At 37.2% G+C, this 23,776-nt stretch overlaps 1 protein-coding gene across 2 annotated transcripts in view; it reads left to right on the forward strand.

Moving 5' to 3' along the window:
* Positions 1–23,776, forward strand: part of LOC121354808 (utrophin-like) — a 256,297-nt gene that overhangs the window by 179,592 nt on the left and 52,929 nt on the right. For both annotated transcript variants that reach the window (XM_041469722.1, XM_041469723.1), the window contains exons 45-49: positions 742–820; positions 6,060–6,120; positions 16,359–16,420; positions 17,423–17,497; positions 23,432–23,633. In XM_041469722.1, the coding sequence (XP_041325656.1) occupies positions 742–820; positions 6,060–6,120; positions 16,359–16,420; positions 17,423–17,497; positions 23,432–23,633 (479 nt within the window). The remainder of the gene's footprint in view (positions 1–741; positions 821–6,059; positions 6,121–16,358; positions 16,421–17,422; positions 17,498–23,431; positions 23,634–23,776) is intronic.

Below are 23,776 nucleotides of genomic sequence, written 5' to 3' on the forward strand. Positions count from 1 at the left end.
AAAGTTCATTTATGAATTTTTGAAGTTTCTCCTTTTTTGTGTTTATTTTTGAAGGAAATACTTATTACATCTCTAGTAAGGATGTTGGGAATGAATTTTCAAAATCTAGGCACCAGTTTGTTGGCCAGTAGTTTTGAATGAGTCACTTCTGAGAGTCAAAGCTGTAATTGTGTCATATCACACCTTTCCTTTCCTAATATCATTTGGTAGTGGGGTTTCTTTTCTTATTTTGTTTGTCGGTTTATGGAGGTTTTTTTTTTTGGGGGGGGGTGGGTATTGTGTGTGTCCTCTCAAATTTAGTTAACCACCAAAGTACTGCTACTGGAGTTTCAATTAGACTGAGGGGCATCATGTCAGCTGGTGAAACACCGTCTTCCAATATGGTTCTGTGCTGGAAAGGCAGCATGAGATCAATGCAATCAAACTGAGACCTGCTGACTATGGGAATTTGGACAACACAAGGGTTGAGAGGAGGTCAGAAATTTCAGCAGCTGGCTGTAGTCACCATAAAACTACTGTCGTTATTGATCTACAGTTCTCACACCAGAACACTGCAAGAGAGAAACAGGATTCTCATTAAGCAGATGAAAGAAAAATATGTTGCCTTAAATAGGTAGACGTCAAAAAATTGCTGTGACACACAAACAAATTGATTTCATTAGAAGAAATGCAAACAAGTGATTTTCTTATCCTGTCCTTGGTGTTGCAATGTAGATTTTGAGTGTGTGTTTTTATGTGTAGGTGTCTGTAGAGGATCGTCTTAAACAGTTACAGGAGGCACACCGAGATTTTGGACCTGCATCACAGCATTTTCTTTCCAGTAAGTCCCTTGAATTAATAGATGCATGTAAGATATGATGGCTTTCTCAAATGCTGACTAATCTTTACTCCATGTTTCCCTATGGCTTGAGGAAGTTCCTCTTCCATGATATTATCTATCATCTCCTTGTTTTTGTAGGGATGTTTCATCTTCATAACTTCATTGACATTTTGACTAGTGTGCTTCCCACTCTGTCTTTCTGAGATGAGTGTGCCCTCACTGCTTTATTCTTTGTCCTCTGCTGCAGTGTCTGACCAGTGACTCTTCCAGAATCTTTGCGTGCTTGTGACAACTTTTCATCCTTTGCCAACTTTTTCTTCTGTTTCCTTTTGCTTTGTCACTTGCTGGGATGGCACAAAGGAAGAGCTCCCTGGATTTTTCTTGTTTTTTTGAAGGGTCTGTGTCATACATTCCTGGAACTTCTAGTAAAGGGCTGGGAAAAGCACACACACATTGCTTTCTCAGGACCTATCCTTGCATCTTTTTAATGAACGTTTTAGAGGTGTAAGCCTATAATCTCACATCCACTAAGAAGGCAAAAGCTGAGTGTATGTAATTGTTATGCATAGATAGTTTGTGGTATTGAGGTCCATGTTGGTTTCCTGATGTTCCAGCCTACCTGCCATCATCAGAGCTAATGCGACAGAATTTTAATCCTATCACCTCTCTAGTTTTTCACTGAGAGCTTCTATAAAAAAGATAACATTATTGCAGGAGTTGTGAAGTCAACATAAAAATGAGCAGATCTTTTCCAGAGATTCTGAAGTAGTGTATGTCACTGTATAGCTAATATAATTTAAATCACTAAATAAATCTAAGTGTTTTTTCTTGACTTATGTTACAACCATGTTCTTTTTTTGAGTTGACAGTCGTTTTTTCAGTAAACCAAATGCAGTGTCTATAAAATATTACAGCTGTTATGCAAACCAGCAATTCCTGGAGCCATTTTGTCCTTTTTTTAAATTGAGAGAACAAACAAACAACTTTAAAAGTATAGGATTTATTTAATTTTAAAAACCCTATTAGAAATATTGCATACTGTTGCCACAGTGGTTTTGTAGCTCTTGTAGTCTCAAACTTGTAACCTGACCGGTACATCTATGTAATACCTTGGTAAAAAGATTACAGATCAAGTGCTACCTTTGGCACTGCTGAAGAATGCCGGATGAACTGTTTGTAAGACTAGTCAGTCTAGTCTCTGTAAATAAAACAGATTAGGAAGCAATGTAGAAGTTGTTTCTCAGAATCTAGCTCTCTTATTCTAGTTGAGGGAGAATCAATGGAAGAGTCCACATGTAAAACTTGCTGGGAAAGGTTGGCTGGTTTTGTTTGTCTTGGCCTGAATCATTTCCTTGAATTGGCTTACAACATGCCACAATAAAACACCATGCTCACAGGTCTGAGTGGTGATCTGGCATTGTTGCTGGTTAAAACATTCATAGAATTATGTCCACAGAGACTATGCAGTGCCTTATCAGCATTCCTCAGCCGTGTTTAGGAAATATTCTTCAGGCTTAAGGAGACATTCAGTTTGTTACATACCAAAGTAAAAAAGGGGAAGTTTCCAGAATGGTTTCCATGTTGATAGATACCAGACAGAATTACAGCTAAGTAACACAGTTTTGGAAAAACAATACGTAGTTATTCATTTAAACCATTTGTTAAAAACAACCTCTTTCCCCGGGAACAGCATGGTGGTTACTGAGGGAGAAGGGGGGAAGGAAGGGGAGCCTAGGGGAGGGAAGGGGCAAGAGGGGGGAAAGGCTAAGGGAGTGGCTGATTTAACTAGCACAGCTTAAGAGGGAGATTGAAGTGGGTGCGGAATCAGACTTGGGCCAATGGGATTGCAGATACAGGATGGTTCAGGGCAGGACCACAGGCTTAGAATATACCATACATTTTGGAGGGCTGAGACAGGGCATACCATTTAAACAAAATGCAATGCGACATTTCCCCACACCAACCACAACTAAAGCATCTTAAAAAAACACCAACAACAACAAAAAAACTAACAACCAAATATTTTCTAGAGCTTTAGCAAGACTGAGTTAAAGAACTTATACCTGCAACTTTATATAGTGTCTGGTAAATGTAAGTCAGGAACAGTAAATTCAGAAGTAAAATAATAATAGAAAAAAATAATTAAATCTGGCAAGTCAAAGGCTTTATCCTGAGAGGTTGAAAGACTGTGTATTCTAAATCAAAAATTTCAAACCTTTTTAGCAGCAGTAAGTGACTTCTAGCTGTGAGGAACAAATAGAGTAGTAGTCTGAATAGAACAATCTCAAACTCCCAAGACTGAGATTGATTATATATGTATGTCTTCTGCAAATCTTCATTTCCAAAGTTGCTCTTCTGAATTAGAGGGCAGGTTTTTATCTGTGCTTATCTGACAGCAGCTATTTTCAGTTTACCTCACTTACCTGTTACTCTTCCTCTAAATAGTAAGAAGGAGCCATAACTTGCCATCACACCATTTTCAACTGACTAGATCCCAGTTATCATTTAATCAGGAATTTTTGCTAGCAAGACACCTATTTCTGCCTGTTCGTCAGATTCATGGAATGGTGGAGTAGCCCTGTTTGAAAGGGTCTGACCTCAAAAGATCATGTAGTCCAACCTTTTAGGGGAAAGGGAGCCTTGATGAGATTATCCAGCACCCTGGTTCCACCCCTGTTAGTCCAGTGATTTCATCTCTGCAGTGGCCAGAAATATTTCTGTACTAAAAAAACACAGTGCAGCGTTTGATACTACTGTGTGACTTCTTGGAACACCAATTGCATGGATTCATGCAGACCATCACTATGAAAGGGCTTTTCAAAACTTTAAAGTCTTTTTAAAAACTACCAAGCGATATATTAGCCCTTCATAAAATGTTCTGTGTTAGGAGTCTGAGGTAAAGCTGTATTAGTAGGCCACTGCAATCTACAGTCCCTCTTTTTGTTGAGCTATTTGTCCCCTCCTGTCATTGGGAGGCAGAATTTGGTTGATTTGTTTTTCAGTGCTTTTGAGATGGAAGGTAAGCACTTCTCAAGTTAGTTACTGATCAGTAAATTTTACGCATCCCTAACACAGATAAAGGTGAAAAATCCTTGTAATCCATTATTTCTTGCAAAAAGATTGCTTTTTGCTGCCTCCTGCCTTTAGAAATAGTAAGTTGATTTTTTCTGTAATAATTTTATTTTATTTTATTTCATTTTCCAAGGCTGACGATCCACTACTCTGTTATGTTTTTTGTATGCTTTCTAAGACAAATCCATGAACATCCACAGAGCACTGATTCCACATGTTCCCTAACAAACAGTTTATGTCTCCAGTGGCCTGCTCAAAGCATCTCAGCCTTACTAATATCTGCAGGGCTGCTAGTGAATGCCAAGTTGAGAACTACTATATTCAGTTTACATCAGTGATTTTTAAAAGAGAATGGTAATCTCATTTTCCAGACTTTCCTACAGCAGAGAGCTGGCAATGTTTTACAAAAATTGTTCCCAAATAAATAGAATATTACTTGGTTCATAATAATTAGTAATTTAATTGATTACATTGTTTAGTTCATATTTATGTCAGTGCAGAATATCTATATCTGTCATAGCAAATAAATTGTATTAAAGCAAATTCTTACTTAGCTGACATAATTTATGCACTAGAACAGGAGCCACCATTGGTGCCAAATTGCAACACTAGAGAATGAAACTCTAAAGCTGATGAACACTTTCACCTGTCAGGTTGATTTTACTTTTTTTTTTCTCATATTTATGAAGACCTAAGGGTTATTTTTTTAGCAAGCTACATCTGTTTGAGCACTTAGCCTTTATTATATTTTTTCTTTATCTAAGTCTTTATTGCAAATGTTACCTTCGTCAAATAAAGATGGAATTTTCTCTTGTTTTTTCCAGTAAAGAAAGTGGTTTACTTCATTCCTGTAATTTCCCAAATATTATTCCCAGTTAACCTGTCTTTCAGTACATGAATATTTCTTAAATTATAAACCATGGTATTTTGTGTGGTTTAGGAAGAGGTGACAGCCATGAAACCCTTGGGCACCAGCCAGCTGGTAGCAGGGCAAGACCCATCTCTGTGTAGCTGCAAGAGCCTATGGGGCTTTTACAGCTTGTAAGCCTTCACTGCAGTTTAGAGGGGTCTTGAGGGAAGAGGAGAGAGTTACTTTCAAGTGGATTTTTTTTTTTTTCCGAAGAGGGATGAATCCTAAAGTGGGCCAAGATTGCAGAAAATCACATTAATCAAGAGTTTAATTACTTGAGATCCAGTGTGGATCAAAGCTGTGTCTCATTTTACCAGGGCCCTAAATGGGGGCTGTCAGGACCCCAGAGCAGGCGCTGCCGTGTGTGTGCAATGTAAATTCATCTCATTGCGGTGATTGCGTGTTCCTGCCTGTTCTTTCAATCTCTGCTTTCACAGTGAATCCAGTGCAAGGAGCTTTTTTCATGCTGGAACCCTAATTACCCAGGCACTAGTCTGGTAATTTCTGATATGTGTACCTATGACTTTTCAAAGATAGCTATTTTTAAGTTGGGCGCCAACAGTCCTGTTGGCCTGAACACTTTTCACCTTTTATCTCTTGGGCTCTTTAGATCAGTAGAGTTGCAGTGTCATGCACAACTTCGTGCCTTTTTCAACTCAGTGTGCAGAAACCTTCCTGATATTGTGGATGATATCTGATTTGCATAAATTCTGCAAAGATTACAGTTCTTTGTCAAGGAGTGCTAAGACAAGTTTTAATTGTGTGGTTTTTTTCTTGGCCATAGAGTGTTAATCAATATTAATTTGAGTTGCAAATAGGAACTAAGGGTTGTAACTAATAAAAACAAGGTTGCTATTTCTTCTTCTTTTTCTGTTGCAGAGCATTATTTATACTAGTAGAATAATTTATTTTAAAATCATAAACTGATAATAGTCCTGTAAAGGTAGGAAAACAAGTGTCTGCAGTTTCCCTAAATGCCTAGCTTGCTTGCTCAGAATTTATCATCCTTATTCGAAGTAGAATCAACACATTTGTTTTATTTCCAGTGTGGCATCAAATAGGTGCCTTTAATCATCCTGATAAATTGCCATCATTTTCTTCTGCTGCTATTCTAATTACTGAAAGTAGTCTGGGAAATATTAATTGTTTCAATTTAATTTATTATAACCATATTAATTGTAAAATAAATAAAAGATATTTAGATTCTTTTAGTATGACAGGTGTTTTCTAATAACAACCTTTTCTTTATTTCCTCAGCCTCAGTACAGTTTCCATGGCAGAGATCTGTTTCACATAACAAAGTGCCCTATTATATCAAGTAAGTTTTCCTTGATTCTATTTTTCTGAAGTATAACAGAGTGCTGTCACCATAACCTAGCAGAAAAACATAGGTACTAAGTAGTTGCCAGAAACGCTATTGAGATTTTCTGTATGTAGTGTTATGCTGCCTATATTGTAAAGTAATGCTTAGTGCTTTGTGTGCTGCATAATTTAGAAATAGATAAAAACAAGTCACTGTGGCAAACCCTAATTAAGAGCCTCACTCCCATAAGAAACAGCAGAGGCACTCCAGTGTAATACACTGTCAGTGTTCAAACTGGACTTGTTCTTGTGTGTGTGACTCATTCAGAGTACAAACTGTAGAGGGGAAAAAATTGAATAAATAATGTATTTAAAATCACAAAGTTCATAACCTAGAGCAGGACAGTGGTGACTAATATCTATTGAGCCCGTTCATCATTTTGTGCAAAACTGCTTTGTAAATAGACTGTTCTTTTGTCATCTTCTTTACTTTATGGTAGTTTTTGTAGTAATTTAAGTTAAGGCAAATTTTACTCAGATATAAATATTTACAGAAATTTTACAAATACCTTGATTACCAAGAGGAATGGTTGAGATACTTACTTTGAAAATAATAAGGAATACCTAAGTTAGAGGTGTGGAGATCTTGACATGTTCAATAAAGAGCAGTCCCTTTGGTGTTTTTTTTTAATCTACCAGTGTTTATTTTGTTTGCCTGTACTTTTAAGGTCAAATATTGCAGCTTTGAGAGGAGGATAGGTCTTTGCTAGAAAGGTAAATGAAATTTTAAGAAGGTACCGTGTATAAGCGACACCCAGAGTAGTTCATTTTAGGCTGAAGGAAATCTGTGTTTAAAATGTTATCAGTTTGGGTTTGGGAAAAGAGTAGGGTTTTTAAGTCTGTAGGATGACAGTGAAATGGACCTGAAGATAGTTCATTTTAAAAGAACCTGAGGATTTTTTTACTATTGCATATTGCTCATAACTCTGAGAGCCACATGTTGTGCTTCAAACAATTTACAAGTACTTGAGAGCTTTGAAAGCAGGTAGCAATAAATCTGTCAATCAAACCCATTAGCATTCTTGAGATGTGGCAGTTGTTTTTAAACTGTCATATGAAGATTAATTTCTTTAAAGGGTCTGAATACATAACCAGAAAAAGCAAAAACCTGCTATGAACAACCTTGAATTCTCTATAAAAGCATTTGTGCTTCTGCTCAAAAGTTTTGCAAGAGGCAGCAAAAACTGTGACATGCTAGAGAAGAGGTTCCTGCCTCCCTCCCAATGGAAGAAGAGAGGGCAGAAGTTGCATGTGGAAGCACATTCACTGCTCAGACTCAGGCAGAAATGCTGTTAAAATGATCACACCTGCAGCAGTAATTCATGGAAAACGCTGAAGTAGCAAGCTACTGGAAGCAAGAGGAAAACTATGCTAAACCTGTTGTTTTTTCTTGTGGGTATGTCCTTAGTGGACACTGAATGATCTGTGTTCCTGTTCTACCTTATCAGAGTCAATAGCTGGAGTTGGGGGCATGAGTTGGCCTCAGAGGGTTCTGTGGAGCTCACCAGTTTGTTCAGAGTTGGGGAACAGAGATAGGAACAGATGGAACAAACGAAGATATACCTTCTGATCTGTGCTGAGCAAAGCAAAGATTTTAAACTTTAATATTTCATATGTATATCTTATTTTTTTTTCTTATGTAATACATTCTTCTGAGTTTCCGAGGTTCTCCCTTACCCTACCTCAGCAAAAGTTCAGGTTTTGAGAAATTTTTTATTTTTTTTTTTTTCATTGCTGGTTCAGAAGAAAGCCTTTCCAATATGTGCACTAGGTACAATCCTTCAAGCACACCAGTTGGTGGCAAAGTATTCCCCGGGACAGGCCTTGCTCCTGTCATGGGAGTGTGTTGGTGGCCCTAGAGTTTGATTGTGGAATGAAGCCAGCTGGGGCTCAGAAACAAAACCCAGTATCTCTTAGAAATTATTTTTAATGGTCTTTCACAGAAAGTTTGGTAGGGGGGACAAATGCAGGGCAAGTTCTTTGAGAGTCGAGGTCTTTATAGTAGCAGAGACCACTGTTTTATTTTCAGGATGGCTTTAATGGAGTCAACAGAATTAACTGTTGCATCTCAAATAAGACTTTCCTAGTAATCTTTCCCTACTTTCAACGTGATATATGCTGCTGAAGCAATGTCTTGATTCTTGTGTCTTGAAAAGGAATGATGCTACATGTAACTAGTGGGATTTACTTCTTGAAAAAAACTTGAAGGTTTCAGTAGCTTCACAGTCTGGAAAGAAGACTGACTTTTGCAGTTTCCTACATTTTTTATTTCTTACTGATCTAAACATCATTGTTTTCAGCAGCATCTAGATAAATCAGAGAATTGTGGAAGATAAAGGAGAAAATAGCTGATTCTGAACTTCATTTGCTTTGTTATGATGAGGCTGGAGAGTACTCTTGGGTTTAAATACCTTTTTAAATCTTTGTTGCTTAATTTCAGACACAGTTTAAAGAAGAGAGAAAAACAATACTGACACAAAAAACTTACTAGTTTGGAATGATTATATGGAGTAAGGCAATTCAAAAGAACAGTCAATAAGATTTAATGATTTTTTTGTATATAGAAAGAAAAGCTAGGAAAAAGAGAGAAACTGATTTTTTTTTTTTTTAATTATACTAACACCTTTCAATGAGTTGCCTTTGATGTAAAGCACAGCATGAGTAGAGGGAACAGCTGCAATAAGTCTCAAAAACTTTATTATTTGAGAGCAACTGACTGTATTTACAAGACTTCTGTGGTCAGAGGGAAGATTTAAGATGCCAGTTGTTCATTTTATGGTATAGCAGGGCAAGGATAATAAAAGTATGATCCAGTGATTGGTGGCTGAAAAATGAGAAGTTTTAAAAATTAATTTTGAAAGGGAAATAAGTGCTAATTGAAATCAGGTTACTTAAATTCTGAATAAGAACACTTTTTTTAGACAACCATGAATTTATAACTTTGCTTCATTTTGATAGCTTTTTGTCTGTGTCCTTGAATGAGAAATGTTAAATATTCAGAAAGTCACACAGCTTCAGATGATGATGTAGTTGTACCTGTGCTGAGTATTTGGGAAGAATAAGAAAAAAGAACCAACTGCAGTCTTCAGTTTTATTGCACACAGAATGTAGTTTAAAAATATTAGAGAACTGCACCTGAGAAGGCAGGAGAAAGTACTTTAGGTAGCAATTAGTCAATAAGGAGAGTGTCAAAATGATGCAAGATGTCTGTATTTTCAGATAAGAAACACTTTGTTTGGTTCCTGGCACCAGAGGTAGCTTGCATTTACATGGGTAGAGAGAAGTGGCTCAGTGGAAGGTCTTTGGTGTGGTGACTTTGGAGTCCAGTTTGTTGTCCCCACCCCATTTGCTAACGGTTGGCACGTCTGCCCTTTCTGGGGTTGTATTTAATCAGGTAATGAGGCACAAGAACAATCAAAAAGCCAGTGTACAACCTCCTCTGCCCTACAAGTTCAGACAGAGGCAGTCTGGTTTGGGGTGTTTTGGAAGGAATCGACTATCCTGCTTAGGTGGAAGAAGGATTTTCAGGTTTATCAAAGTGTGTGTTTCCTGGGGTATGGTGGATATTTGAACTGAACTTACACACATGATTTACCCTGTAACTTTTCTTCTCTTGAATTGTCTTACTATCTAAGCCAGATTTTTGAAATGTTGTTGATTCTGTTGATGTGATTTTAATTTAATCCTTTTTGCCTTCTGTTTGATTTTTTTTCTTAATACAGTTATAGAATATTTTGTCTTTCTGTAGTCTGTAGACACAGTAAAATTCAATGAAAACCTTAATCTGTAAAATCTTGATGCTGCTGGAAAAAAAAAAAAGCATAGTCTTTCGTACTTTTTCAATTGAACAATTAAGCATATGGAAGGGAATGCAACACAGAAGGCACAGTATTTACCAGTGCACTTTATGCAATAAAAGTGTGAGGTTTGGGCAAAAGGTTTGGCAAACTTGCCATTGAACACATTTTTCATAGGCTGATTGATAAATATTTGAGATTTAATAGGGAAAAAATTTTTGTTGTTGTTCATTTCTAATTATTTGGATCATACAAATAAGACGTCCTTGGCCTTCATAACAGTAAATTTAAAAAAATAAAGCCTATATTACATTACATTTCAATAAAAAATATTCTAAAAAGAAATAGAATACTAAATTAAACACTATAATCATGAAACATCCATGAGGGAAACATGATGAATATGCAGAAAGCATAATTACCCTAGCATTTCTCACTGTTTTTCTTTTAACTATAATTTAAGTGTTCTTTGGCTGTGTACCTTTCAATGCCATAAATTATTAGATATTTGTGCAGTGCAGAAGAAACAAAAGGGCAATACAGAAGAGGTTGCAGTGAGTTTAATCTCATTCAGGGCATTACATAGGGAGAGCAGTTTCTTGTTGCAACCATTAAATTGATCGATATCAAACGCCATTGTTGCCTTGCCTTTTCTGTAATCCTGCAAAGTGGCTGGCATCACCAGCGTCTTAGAAATTCTATTTTATCACCTCCTATATTTTGTTCAACTTTATGGGGACAGGAATAAAATGTTTCCTGCTTCTCCATTTTTTAAGACTCTTCAAAAAGTCTTTGCTGATGTTTGGTTTATGCCTGTATGTGGAAGAGGGGGAGAAGTAAAGGAGCAGAGAGAAAAAAAAAATCTTATTATAATTATATCCATAATTTCATTCTTATAAGTATTAGGTGTTTCCCTTAGAAGGGAAAAAAAAATCTAATTTACAGAAAGAGGTAATACAAGTTTGAAGGTTTGAGAGTTTCTTCAATTACCAGTTCCTGTGCTTGTCTTCATTTTCAATTAAAGAAATGCAGTAGCCCATTTCTCTGGAGCGATTTCAAAATATCTGCATATAAATGGTTCTACCAACCTCTAAGGTGCAATACCCTTGTGATGCATTATGCCAACTCTTTTCACCACAAAACAGTATTTTCTAATGGGCTTAAAAAAAGAAAAAAGAAATTAAAATATGCAGTATCTAGCCAAAACACCATGACATAAAGAGGGGATGTTATGCCATTTGAAATTTGGCAAGGGTAGCGAAATAAGAGTTCTGAGTGCTGTTGATTCATTAGTGATCAGTAAAGATTCTCATTTTTGGTAATGTTTTGTGCAAATGACCAGGAACAGAAAGGTACTTAACATCATGCCAGAGTGCTGTTTCTTCTGGTGTTTGCCAGTGATTATCAACAGAGGCCTTGTCCATGATAAGAAATGATAAAAAATACCAACCAACTGTTTCTAGTTTTCTTTCTTGTACAATAAAAGCTGAAAAAGGAAAGCTGGATTTTTTTCACTACTCCATGAGCATCTTGAAACACCTGGAGATGTTGAACTTAATCCATTAATTTCAATAGGACTGTTCTTTTCTTTCTAGAGCATAAATTAAATTACATGCTAAGTGTTTCTCAGATTTTATTTACAATCAGGAGGTGTTTTTAAATGGCTTATCTTTGCCAATTATAATTAGAAAGCTGCCAGCAAACATAATGGATAAGAAATAGATTATAAGGGCAAATGTTTGTCATGTAAGCTTTAGAGCACTTCGTTAGGATGTGGGTTGTTTGTAGTTTGGAGTATTTTATGGTTATTAATGGTTTTTTGTTAGTGAAATTTACACAAATGCATTTATACTTTTTAATTTACACTGTTTTGTCAGATAATATATAAACGGATTCATGTTTTGCTGTGTGGCTCATATTGGGTCCATAAGTTTGGCAGAAGAGATTTAGAAGACTCTTCCTCTGAATTACTCATACTTTTGATAGGACCAACAAAAAAAAAAATCTCTTCTCAGTGAAATGCTTTTAATTCTTCCCTGACTAAACCATGAGGAAAGATGTAATATGTTCATACCCACTTGTGTTACTGCCCTGTAGGGCAGCTCACTTCTGTAACAGCAGAAATCCCTTCTTGTGCCACCCACTGAACAGAATGAAATCTTGTACCCTGGGCTCCTGTACACCTTGAAAAATTCTTTTTTTTTTGTGCCATCTACAAACGAGATGAATAATGGGCCCAATTGTTGTTCACCTTCAATCAAAGTTAATATCACCTCACTCCACGAGTAGTTCTTGACATTAGTAGGGAGCTTACAAGAGAAGGTTCTCCTTGCACTGTCATCACTGTGACCTGGGACAGAAGTGCCATGCTAGGTGTAACAGAGAGAGAAGACTCTGCAGGTTTCTCTGCTCTTGGTTAAATGCTTGGTTTGAAACTTTTGGGAAGTTCAGTGAGACGATTTTTTAATAGCTCTTATTACATTTACACTCATGTGGTTTTTTCCACGGCTTTGGCCAGAGAAGTCTGGCTCTGGTGCCTGAAAGAAACCTACCCATGGAATATATTTGGTGGTGGTAGCAGCACTGCCTGTGACAGTGAAGCTGCTGCCTCTCTTGACCTGAACAGACTGTTGAGCTGGTGATTCATTCACTTTGAGCCTATTTCTCTTCTCTCTGGGATCCTTGTATGGAATTGCTTGGCCGTTACCACTGGTTTCTTGCTCGGTGTTTTGGGATTAGTCTGGCACAGTCGCTCTCTGTAGTCATTTAGCAGCTGTCAGGTAGTACTGACTTGAAGGAATTGGGATTCTCTCTTGCCTTTTTTCTGTTGCACCAGATGATGTTCACTTGGCCTCCTTTCTCACAAATTCTGCGTGGCATAGAAAGAAACTGAGTGATAAGTTTTAAAAGTCCATTGGTCTTTATGCAGTCTGGCAAAAATTTCTTTTGCAAATAAAATAGAAACAGAAAAATAGTTTATGGCCACTATTTTATTAGACATAAATTTCATGTTCTGTGTTTTTCTGTAAAGAGAAAATTTAGCTGTTCAAGTATTTACTGCATTAAATGGTAAAACAAGATTACAGTGCAGGATACAGAAGTTTTTGATATCGCATTCACTTTTTCCACTTCACGTTAAGTAAACACAAAATAGAAAAAAATAATATTTTTGTGGCATGTTTTCACTATTAAAGTGATTTTAGTCTTTCAGATAAAACTGTACTGAATACAGTTTTATCTGAATTCTGAATACTCTGTATTTAAAGTATACTATTTCAATAATGAAACTGTTGTTTGCTCTTAATTCTTGGAAACTTGATTTAAGGGATAAAGTTTGATTAGTAAAATCAGCTCTTATTCATTGCATATGGGTTTATAAATTACTTACAAGCCAGAGTCTAAATTGCAATTAACTATACCCACATCCTAATTAAGTATTGCAAATGCGTAATGAAGTATATTTCCAGAGGGGGAATAAAAAAAAAGGCAAGGATTTATCCAAGCATTTAAGTATTTTTTCTTCTATGTTTTTAAAAATTTAAAAAGAAAAAAAGAAGAGAAAAGGTCTCTGGACTTAGCTAAATAAACTTTGCATTTCTGCTGCAGCTCTCAGGAATATCCTCACAGCACCCCACTAGTCAGGAATATATTTGTTCATGAAACCGTATGTTTAATGCCAGAAAACAGGGAACTGGGAAGTAATGGCTGCAATTCAGCAAAGTTCCTATGACTATGGCTGGTTTTGTCATCATAGTTTCTAAGGCAGTAAACAGGATTTGACTCACCTAAATTGCATGTATTTTACATGCAGTGCCTGTGTTGATATTTCAGCCTTTAAAATAAAGGGAAATTTATTTCTGTGTATACATGTATTTACAGCTTCTGTCACAGTACTGCCACCTACCTTTATTTTTCACATAAAAGATTGAAGGTGTTTTAGTTAAGGCTTTATTTTCCTCAGAATATCCTAAGAAATCCTTTTTCACTTAGAATGTTGACAGTAAAATCACCAGTTGTTTTGCGGCTTGAGTTTTGTTTTGAGGCTTGAGTTTTGGAAGTGGCTTCTTAGGGAATTTGAGTCAAAGCCATGTCTTTAAAACAAGCTTTATTAAACTGATCACATATTGTATTCATTTCTGTGGGCAGTTGCAGTGGATTTATTCAACAATTCTAAATGGGCAACATATTTATGGCATCCTGTTAACATGCTAATGCAGACATTTGGCAGCTTCCAGAGTAGTTTTGAGATTATTAAATAAGTTGAGCAGTATGAACTATTACATTGTATTTCCTGCTCCTGTTTACTTCAGTATTTACTGAAGCTGTATATGTTCTTTTTTCTGATATACTGTAGTCTTTTGACACCAGGGTGAGAATGCTGGACAGTCACTGGCCTTTACCATGTCAGAGCATAAAATCGAAATCTATTCTTTCTTGTTGCTGGCTTCATGATTGGTTTTTGTTGGTGTGCCTTTTACAGGAAAAGGATTGTCAGTCGACTTCTTTTTGAAATTACTTTCTGGACAAAGATAAGCATAGTGCTATTTTAGAACTGTCTTTTTAGAAAGTGCAAACCCACTGATTTACTGGCATGCATTAGGTTTAGAGTTTAGCATTACCAGAGCCTTGACCACCTTATTGAAAATTTGAAACATGAATGGAATTCATGTTATAATGATATTAGCATGAAATCAAATAAAAGCTTCTATTCAAGAAGATATAATTAAGTGTTTTCTTTTGAATTGAGGAGAGTTTACTATTGCATTTTAGAGTCTATCAAGGTCTGATAGAAGTCTTGATTATTGTTTAAATCTCTCGTTTAAATGTAGTCATGTTCAGTCAGTAACTAGGGAGTGATCACAAAGAGGGAAAAGAAGATTTTTACTTCTTGTATTAATAGGAAATACATACTTTGCCTATGAGCTTCCATGAAAAACCCCTCACCAAGTTGTGATGGTGCCAGATAGACAAATGAGATCCATGACAGAGTGTGAAGCATGATGGGGAGAAGCTGTCTCTGAATACCTAGGCTAGACTCAAAGCAGGGAAGGACTGTAAAATGAGGATCATGTCCCATGTACGGAGACCCATTTCAAGCACTTTCCACTGGTGTATGTAGGCTAACGCCTACACAAAAGGGTCCTCAGCACTTACTTTGTTAGGAGCTTGCCTTCCCTTATGGTACGTGTCCTGTCTCTGCAGCTCTCTGGAGCAATGACTTTCTATACAATTTTTTTTTGGTACCACCTAGCATAAAAGAGTTCATTCTTGGTTGTTTTCCTGATTAAAAAGTAAATTTGATGGTAAATTACTTTGCATTCACTGATATACAGCCTTTTATATGTAGCAGACGATGATACAGATCACTATGTTTAATACCAAAGTGGCCTTTTTGAAGTCATTATTTACAAGCATATATACCTCTATGCAGGAAAAAAAGAAGGGTATATTAACAATTTTTGAATAGAAACAGGTGAAATACTTAGTGTTCTCTGAGTATTGCTGTTAAATTTGCTAACATAGCATCATTTTGTTTTCATTAACTTTTAAAGGGAATCCTATGATCCTTTTAACATGACTTCTCTGATTAATTACCTTGCAAATCTAGTTCAAATGTAAATAGCTTGTAAGACAAGAATGTGCAGTCATTCCAGCAGTTAATATTGATAAATACAAGTAAAGTGTGGCTTGTAGAAGGGAATTGGAGATTTCAGTGGACCTGACATAATACATGTTTTGGCTCCTATGGCTGCCTACTTGAAACCCCAATAAATTGAAACAGCAACACTAATCAGTAGGTTAAGGGATGCTGCCTATTGAATCTCTGTTCTGTGAACAGTAGTGTAGAGCCTGTCCCCTAAATCAAGATATTTATTGATTGTTTGTGTGAATGGTGATCAGATTTCCCATGGAACTCCATGATATTAAAGGTCCTTTCCAACCTAAATGGTCATGTCACCTGTTAAATAACTGTTACAGGTAAAACTTAACATCATTGTCTGTGTTCTGATACATATGCTCAGATATGCAATGAAGATTGAAATAAAATCTCAAGATTTTTATTTCTAAATTGTTTTTATAACTATATTTATAATTTTACAGCACAGGAAATTTCGTACTTTTACCTTATTAGTGTACCTCTTAGCTGTAGGGTCAGAGTCCAGCTGTTACATCACAGTTAGAATCAAAGGTAAATATTGTTAAATATGGGTGGGCTGTTGTCTGACTAACTTTGATTATAAAATCAAGGAGCTGGGTGGTACAGATCATGCATTTTAATTAGAGCTGAGGGATTTCTTGCCACTTAAATGCAGAAAATCAGAATATCTTTAAGATTTTATTCTTTGGAAGTGCTTATGTATGTTTCCTGAAACTTTAATACTTTGTTCCTTTGTAGTCATGAGACACAGACAACTTGTTGGGATCATCCTAAAATGACTGATCTCTTCCAGTCCTTAGGTGAGTGCGTTCATTAAAACATTGTCATTTTTATTCCATGAATAAAATCTGCATTTGGATACTGACCATGTTTGAGTTCTCATGACCTGAGTGTAACAGCATTTCCCACTTTGTGATGAGACACGCTTTGCCCAAAACCTACTGCCTTGGTCACTGTATTATATTTTGGCAATATTAAGTCTGAACCATATACTCTGACTGTATGCTTCAGTGCAGTACCTTGGGTTTTTTTCTTTTAACTTCACAAGGAATTGTGCAATGATACAGGCTCTCTGTATGTTGAAACCAGAGTGCTGGTCTGCAAGGAACTAATTTTGGAAATAAAATAGAGCAGCTATCTTTTCAGTAAAAGCTAAACTCTATTATGGTACAACTAGTTCAACATGCCCCGATAGCATCAACATTTACTATGAAATCTCCAATTCTAAGGAGAGGAAGGGCAAAAATACTGTTAAGTAATGGAAAAAATGTTACTGTACCAATCGGTTTCTAAAACAGCTTACAGCTATGTGACTGTCTCTTTTAAAGCACAGTTTGCAGTCATGGCATATAAATTAGAGCTTAAGCGATTTTTTCTGTTACTGTGACATTTGCTGCCCTCTGTTTCTTGTATGTTATCTGATGGAGTTGTAAATTATTTGAGAAACTTACTGTATTTGAGCACTTGTCTGGGAACTATGTACCGTGCATAATACGTACATGAAACTCTCCTGTATATTGTACATGTATTTGTATTACATGTGCCAAGATAGTGTTGGCATTTCTGGAGGGCCATTCTCTTTAAAGTCCTGGACTGTCAGAGTCAGGAAGCTTTCCCTGAAGGTGAATTGGACTGAGGTCCTACCTTGTCAGGTTTTTTATTTTGTTCTGATATATGCTATTAATTCATTGCAGAGAAGAGGAGGGATATCAGACTTCTTCCAAAATATGAAGGTTTTTGTGTAAAGGGAAGTTATGAGCTGTACTTCTAGGGCCGCTCACGTTTCTGTTCTGCTGTTTCAGCTGACTTGAACAACGTGCGCTTCTCCGCCTACCGCACGGCCATCAAAATCCGCAGGCTGCAGAAAGCACTTTGCTGTGAGTTGGGCCTTGGAGGGAAATTGTTTCTCTGCAGTACTTGGGGGAGGGTCAGCTTCAGTCTAACATCATTAACGGTGGCCCAGAGTCATCCTTGACACACTGTCAACCAAAAAAATGGCAAGAATTGCCAACAGTAGGTGTCGTTATCGCAAATAAATTAATAAAAAAAGAGGCGCAGCAGGTAAGTTGAAATGGTAAACTCACTAAGAATCATTTGTATCTCAAATTTTGTTCTACAGGTAAATTTATTTACTTATAAATTTGTTTATTTATGTTGCAAGGTAATTAAAAAACATTTCCTGTTGTATCACAGCTATGGTTTAATTCAGCAGCATGTTGCGTGATTACCATGTACATTCAAAGTTTAGTAGCCTCAGAAGTGATAGATCAGGAGATCTTGTCCTGGTCTCTGGACTTGGGACTCCTCCAAGTCACACAGCAAAAGTACCACACTGGGGATCTGTGGTCTTTTTGAGTCTCCTGTGCAAAGCAAACTGAATTTTAAAAACTATGGAAAATGAAATACATAAGAACACATACTTAACAAAAAAAAAATGGTGAAGTAGAAAAAGGTGAGGTAAAAAAAAGGTGAAGTAGAAAAAAGCAAAAGGAAACTAGACAATTTTGGAAGGAGATGTGAGATGTGAATGTGAGTAAAGGCTGCAGATTTTAGACCTTTTGAAATGTCTTGGCAACAGATGGTAGAAAGATGTATGATATTACCAAAATTTCCTCTTACAAATTAGGAGTCCTTGGCATGGAAGGACTTTTCAGCCCTGAAGGGTGAGCAATACTGCAGGCTGAGTAGGAACACAAGAAGTGCAAAGTCCTCCTAGGGGTGCAAGCAGGAAAGTAGTTGCACAGAGGGATCCCTTCCCACCCTCCAGGTGGTTAGTTTTCTTTCCAACCTAGAAGACAGCAGTCTGATCTTAGCTGGCCTTCAGATATACATCATACTGAATGAAGCTGTGCCTGAGATGGCAGCTAGCTACTCCAGAAAGCTGGACTGTATCTGTGCACAGCACAGGCTCTTATCAGTACCTATTGCCAGTTCTTCATAAGATGTGGTGCCACCAAGGACTACAGCTTCATCTCCCAGCAAGACCAAAGAACATATGAGCTTTCTGCTTATCAGTGTGCAGGGTATAAAGTATTCATCAAAATGTACCTAAAAACAAAGAGCAAAGCAAGAGATCAGAAAGCAGAGTAAAATTCTCCTTGTGTGAGCTGCTCCTCAGGGAAGAGTGGGAAAAAACAGACTGCAAATGACAGATGCTAATCATGCTGCCTATTTCTGACAGACATAGAGCTTTTCTAGTGACCTGTATAGACTACATAGATAAAGCTTCATTTTTATTACTTCTAATAAGCTTTGAAGAAGGACATACTTTCTGCTCATGCTTTTACAGCAGAATATGTCAATTTCTGTAATAAATGCCAGGGTTAGCTCTCCTCATTCACAATTTCAGAAGTGCCCTCCTATTGTATCCAGTTTCAGGGGAGGGAGTTGGAAGGGAGGACAGAAAAAAACAGTAAGAAGTAAAGAGAACACTCCACTTTGAAAGAGCTAGGAGTAAAACTTTCACCTCTACAGGTCCAGTCTGCCTTATTATCTATGAAGCTGTTTGTTTACTCCATCTCTGTGCTTCATGGGAAGAGACAACAGCCAAAAAAAAATCTTTGTCTTTGTTATGCATGTGTAGTTAATAAAGAATTGGTTTTATTTTTAGGTGGAGAAAAATCTCTGTGCTACTACCATTCATTTTCTGGTCTAAACTACTTTAATCTTCCATTGTATTTCCTGTAATTTTAATTGCAGATGTGTTTTAAAGGTGTTTGGATGCAGAATGCTTCAGAAAGGCTTATGTGCTAAGGCAAAGAAAACATCAAAACAAATCACCAGAAATGGAGATCACTGTTAAATGTGACAAATTGATGTCACAGGCATGGTGTGTGTGTAATGTCAAAGGCATTTTTGGTGGGAACTCACAAGAGCACAGTTGGAGCTGGATGTTCCACTTGCAAGATCTACCTGATAGATCTTGACTTTGCAGTGTAAGTGCTTTACAGCAGATGCAGGACCAATTGCACTTTAGAAAGTTCATTTGAGAACTGTACTTTAGAAAACTTTGCTGATGCCCTATCTCTTCTTGGTAAGTGTCAAAAAACATCAGTTCTAGGGGAGCTGCTCCCATTTTCCTCATTCTCCTTTTAAAAGAGAAATTAGTGTTGGGTTTCTTTTTGTTTCGTTTTTTGACAGGTAGATTCCTGCAGAGATGTACATTTTCGTATATATACGTAGGTATTTTGCAGGAATCTAAGAAAGGTTGCAAGTTGGAAATAACAACTTAGCCTTTCTTAGCCTTTCTGTCTTGGATTACGTGGGGCAGATGTAGGGAGAATGCTTTCCCACTGTAGCAGAAGAATAGGGCCAGAGAGAGTATCCTGTGTTGCAGATGTACTGGGCAACTGTGTAGCACCAGGTCCTGATGATATTTTATTCTTGTGCAGCATTCTTTAGCTCATTTTCAAGAAATTATAACGCCCCACATACTGAAGTATAGTACTGAAAGGCAAAAAGGGAACAAAATCACCATGTATATTCAGAATTCTGTTGCTGAGTTCCTCTAGGTGACTTAAAATTTAAGAATGTTAATAGGAATATCAACCACACAAGGGGAAAGAATGGAACATTTAGACATCAGGGACTAGGGGAGCTGTGAGCACTTCGCTCTTTGAGGGAAGAGTGCAGTCTCTTTGCAGGAACTACTATCATTTGCAAGGTCTTTTTAATAAAAAACTCCACAGTAATGCCTGGCTGTTTTCCGTGGGGTTACAGCAGCCTCAAATTTGCCATAAGCAGCTGCATGTAGTTACTTGCTCCTGAGCCTGTCACTCACACCTGCTTTAACAGTGCTGAATGATATGATTTCTCTTTTTCTTTGGGAAGAAGAGAAAGGGAAGAAATGGGCCTTTTGCCCGTGAGTTGGTTAAAAGCAGGATTGGTCATTCAGCATGTTTAAGCAGATGCAGAATGGTACTGCAAAAATGCACTGAAACCTGTGTAGGCATCATGCCAGAAATGGGATGACAGGATAACTGCCTATCCCAAATTTTATTCAGCCAGGTATAAGCGCTGAAGTAAGCAGGAATGGAAGTAATTTCCTCTGGTTGTTCTCCATGGATAGTGCCATCCAAAAGTGTAAGTTTACCTTTATTTGCTTTAGACTTCCTGCTTTTTTTTAATACAAAAATACTGGAAGTACCTCTCCCAGGTCCTTCTGGAATGCTCAGGTAGAAATGTGAATGAGAGGTCTTAATGCCAGCAGATCAAGATACGGAGTTAGCAAGATTAGTGTCTGTTGAATTGCTTCTTTTCAGTGCAAGGATGGTAATGTTATGCCAAACCCAAAGGCTGCAACTTCCTGGCATTCCAAAGCTTTCTGAATATTCACAAGCTTTAAAAAGGGCAGGTTTTGTGTGCTGTCAGTCTGTTTTATGAAGGTAATTACCTGCTTTTAGCCAGCCATTAAGTACCTTACAGAAACAGGTTGCAAAATAACCAGAAAACATAAAAACCCCAGACAAACAAACAAAAAACTCCCGCAACTCAAACGTAAAATAAAAGCTAATACGAAAACAAAGCCAGCAAACTGGTTGCATTAATTTTTACGGGGTTTTCTTTGTCATTAAGGTTTCTGAAGTCAGGAAGGGTAAGTGTGAAAAGGGAAAGGTGGCCATCCCTTAAGTTCAGTATGTATGTCATGGGGATAGCAGGTTACCCTCACTTGGCTTCACTCCACTCTCTCCACATCTCAAAAATTAGTCAGGGTTACACTGTGAACTGTTTGTGGGTTCATGTTGGGTTTAGGTATGCCTGTGAGCCTTTTGCAGTGTATCGCATCCTTTATAGCTATTGTAGAAGATTATGCTGCAGTGAGTGTATTGCCAAACGCTACGGCTACCTCAGGTCAAACTAGTGGCAAGGTGTTTTGCTGCAATTACCAGTCTGCCTCTTTGATAAATACATGGCTGGCATTTGTTTGCAAGCCCAAGAGAAGGGCTTAAAATATCCCCAAACAAACAAGAAAGAAAATGAAAAACAAACAAATATAAACCCAAATCTGATGCTGTGAGGTGAGAACGAATGTACCAATTTTAGTGCAGGAGAGGAAAGGCAAGGGCTGTGAGGTACTGTTTCTCACTTTGCAAAAATGTGAGGAAGGGTAGATAGGGGGAAAGGGAATGCAACCTTCTTTTGGTAGATGATCACTGAGTTCTTGACAGAGTTGCTTGTAGTGGTTAATGTTATCTTGCTCTTGCTTCTTTTTCTGTTGTATTTGCTTCCCAGCCCAGATAGAATTCTCCAGTCTGCACAGGCTGAAAAACTGGGCTACTTATTTAACATTGTTATTCTCCCCTCTGCTCTTGTGAGATCCCACCTAGGATAATGCATCCAGATCTGGGGTGCTTAGCACAGGAAAGATGTAGATCTGTTGGAGGAGGTCAAGAGGCAAGCAGTGAGGATGGCTGGGGGATGGAGCACCTCCTATGAGGAAAGGCTGAGAGAGCTGAGGTTGTTCATCCTGGAGAAGAGAAGGCTCCAGGGAGACCTTAGAGCAGCCTTTCAGTGCCTAAGGGAGGCTTATATAAAATTGGGAGAGTAACTTTTTTAAAAGGACAGATTGTGATAGGGCAAGGAGAAACAGTTCTAAACTGAAGGAGGAGACATTTAGATTAGGTATTAGGAAGAAATTACTTACTGTGAGGATGGTGAGACACTGGCACAGGTTGCCTACAGGTTGCTCCATCCCTGGTAGTGTTCAAAGCCGGGCTGGATGGGGCTTTGGGCAGCCTGGTCTAGTGGGAGGTGTTCCTGCCATGGCAAGTTTCTAGGTTGGAACTAGAAAATCTTTAAGGTCTCTTCCAACAAAAATAATTTTCTTATTCTATGATTCATTGTGATGATTGGTGAAGAGCAGTTCACAACATGTCAGAGATTGTCATGTGGATTTTTTTTTTTTCATTTGAGAGATGACATTTATAGTACAAATGTGTTACTGACTCCTCACAAACAGCTCAGTATGAACTTTTAATATACTCCAACTGCACGTTATGTATATTGTAGCAAGCATACTAATACATTGCAATTATATTTTTAACTTAAAGTCCTTGTTTCTGTAAAAAAAAAGTCACTGAAGTTTATACCATTTACTTTTCATCTTTTTCACTTTTGCAAAAGAAGGTAGAAGAGCTCATTGATGGCCTTTTCACCATGCAAACCCCAGATTTTCACAATCACATTTGAATTGTTTTGACAGCAAGATCCTTTTTTCCACTTTTAAAATATCCATTGCATCACCAACTGCTTATAGAAAGAATTCTGTAATAAAAGAGATAAAAATGTTTCAAGAAAGCATAGCATTTAGTGTTCTGGAAATCTACAATAAATAATCTCCCTGCCTTCTTTTAAGCCCTAATTTAGCAACTGCTATTCAGTTAATCATGCCTTTAGGAAAGAATTCTTACCTAAGAATTTGCTTTGCTTTACAGTGATCAAAAGTGATAGTCATTTTACAGGATTCTGCTTTACGGTAAATATGAAGAATCCTGTAAAGCCTCATGAATTCCGTGTGTGCATCTAAAGTCAGGATCCTCTAATTACACAGGCTACTTTAGCAGCTATTTTAATGTTGTTCTGGGCTGTGCAGTGTCATTATAAGGTTTGTATTCTAGGGTTTTTTTAAATAAATAGTGCCCAAATGCTGTCGACTTGTCACAAAGAATGGTTTTTCACTATAACGTTACTCAATTAAAGCTACTGGGCTAGTTGTTTGCAGTGTTTGCTATAATTTGCACATAATTATTGTCAACATGTATTCACAATTTTATTTTTTTTTAATCCCATTATTTTTTAAAATCTATTATTAGTGGACCTGTTGGACCTGAACACGACAAGTGAAGTTTTCAAACAGCACAAGTTGAGTCAAAATGATCAGCTAATTGGTGTCCAGGATGTGATCAGCTGTCTCACTACCATCTACAGTGGACTTGAAGAGAAACACAAAGATATGGTGAATGTTCCTCTCTGTGTAGACATGTGTCTTAACTGGCTACTCAACGTGTATGATAGGTAAGAAAAATGTGATTTTTGTCATAGTGTGTACCCCTAGGAATTATAAATTATAAAGCCTTAAAAAATTCTTTATTAAAAAGTTACCTTCTTATGTTTTTGGCTCCATAATGAAAGTGCAGTTGCGTGCAATAAGATGTTTC

This window comes from Pyrgilauda ruficollis, unplaced genomic scaffold (genome assembly GCF_017590135.1).
Source record: "Pyrgilauda ruficollis isolate IOZ18807 unplaced genomic scaffold, ASM1759013v1 scaffold24, whole genome shotgun sequence".
Classification (NCBI taxonomy): Eukaryota; Metazoa; Chordata; class Aves; order Passeriformes; family Passeridae; genus Pyrgilauda; species Pyrgilauda ruficollis.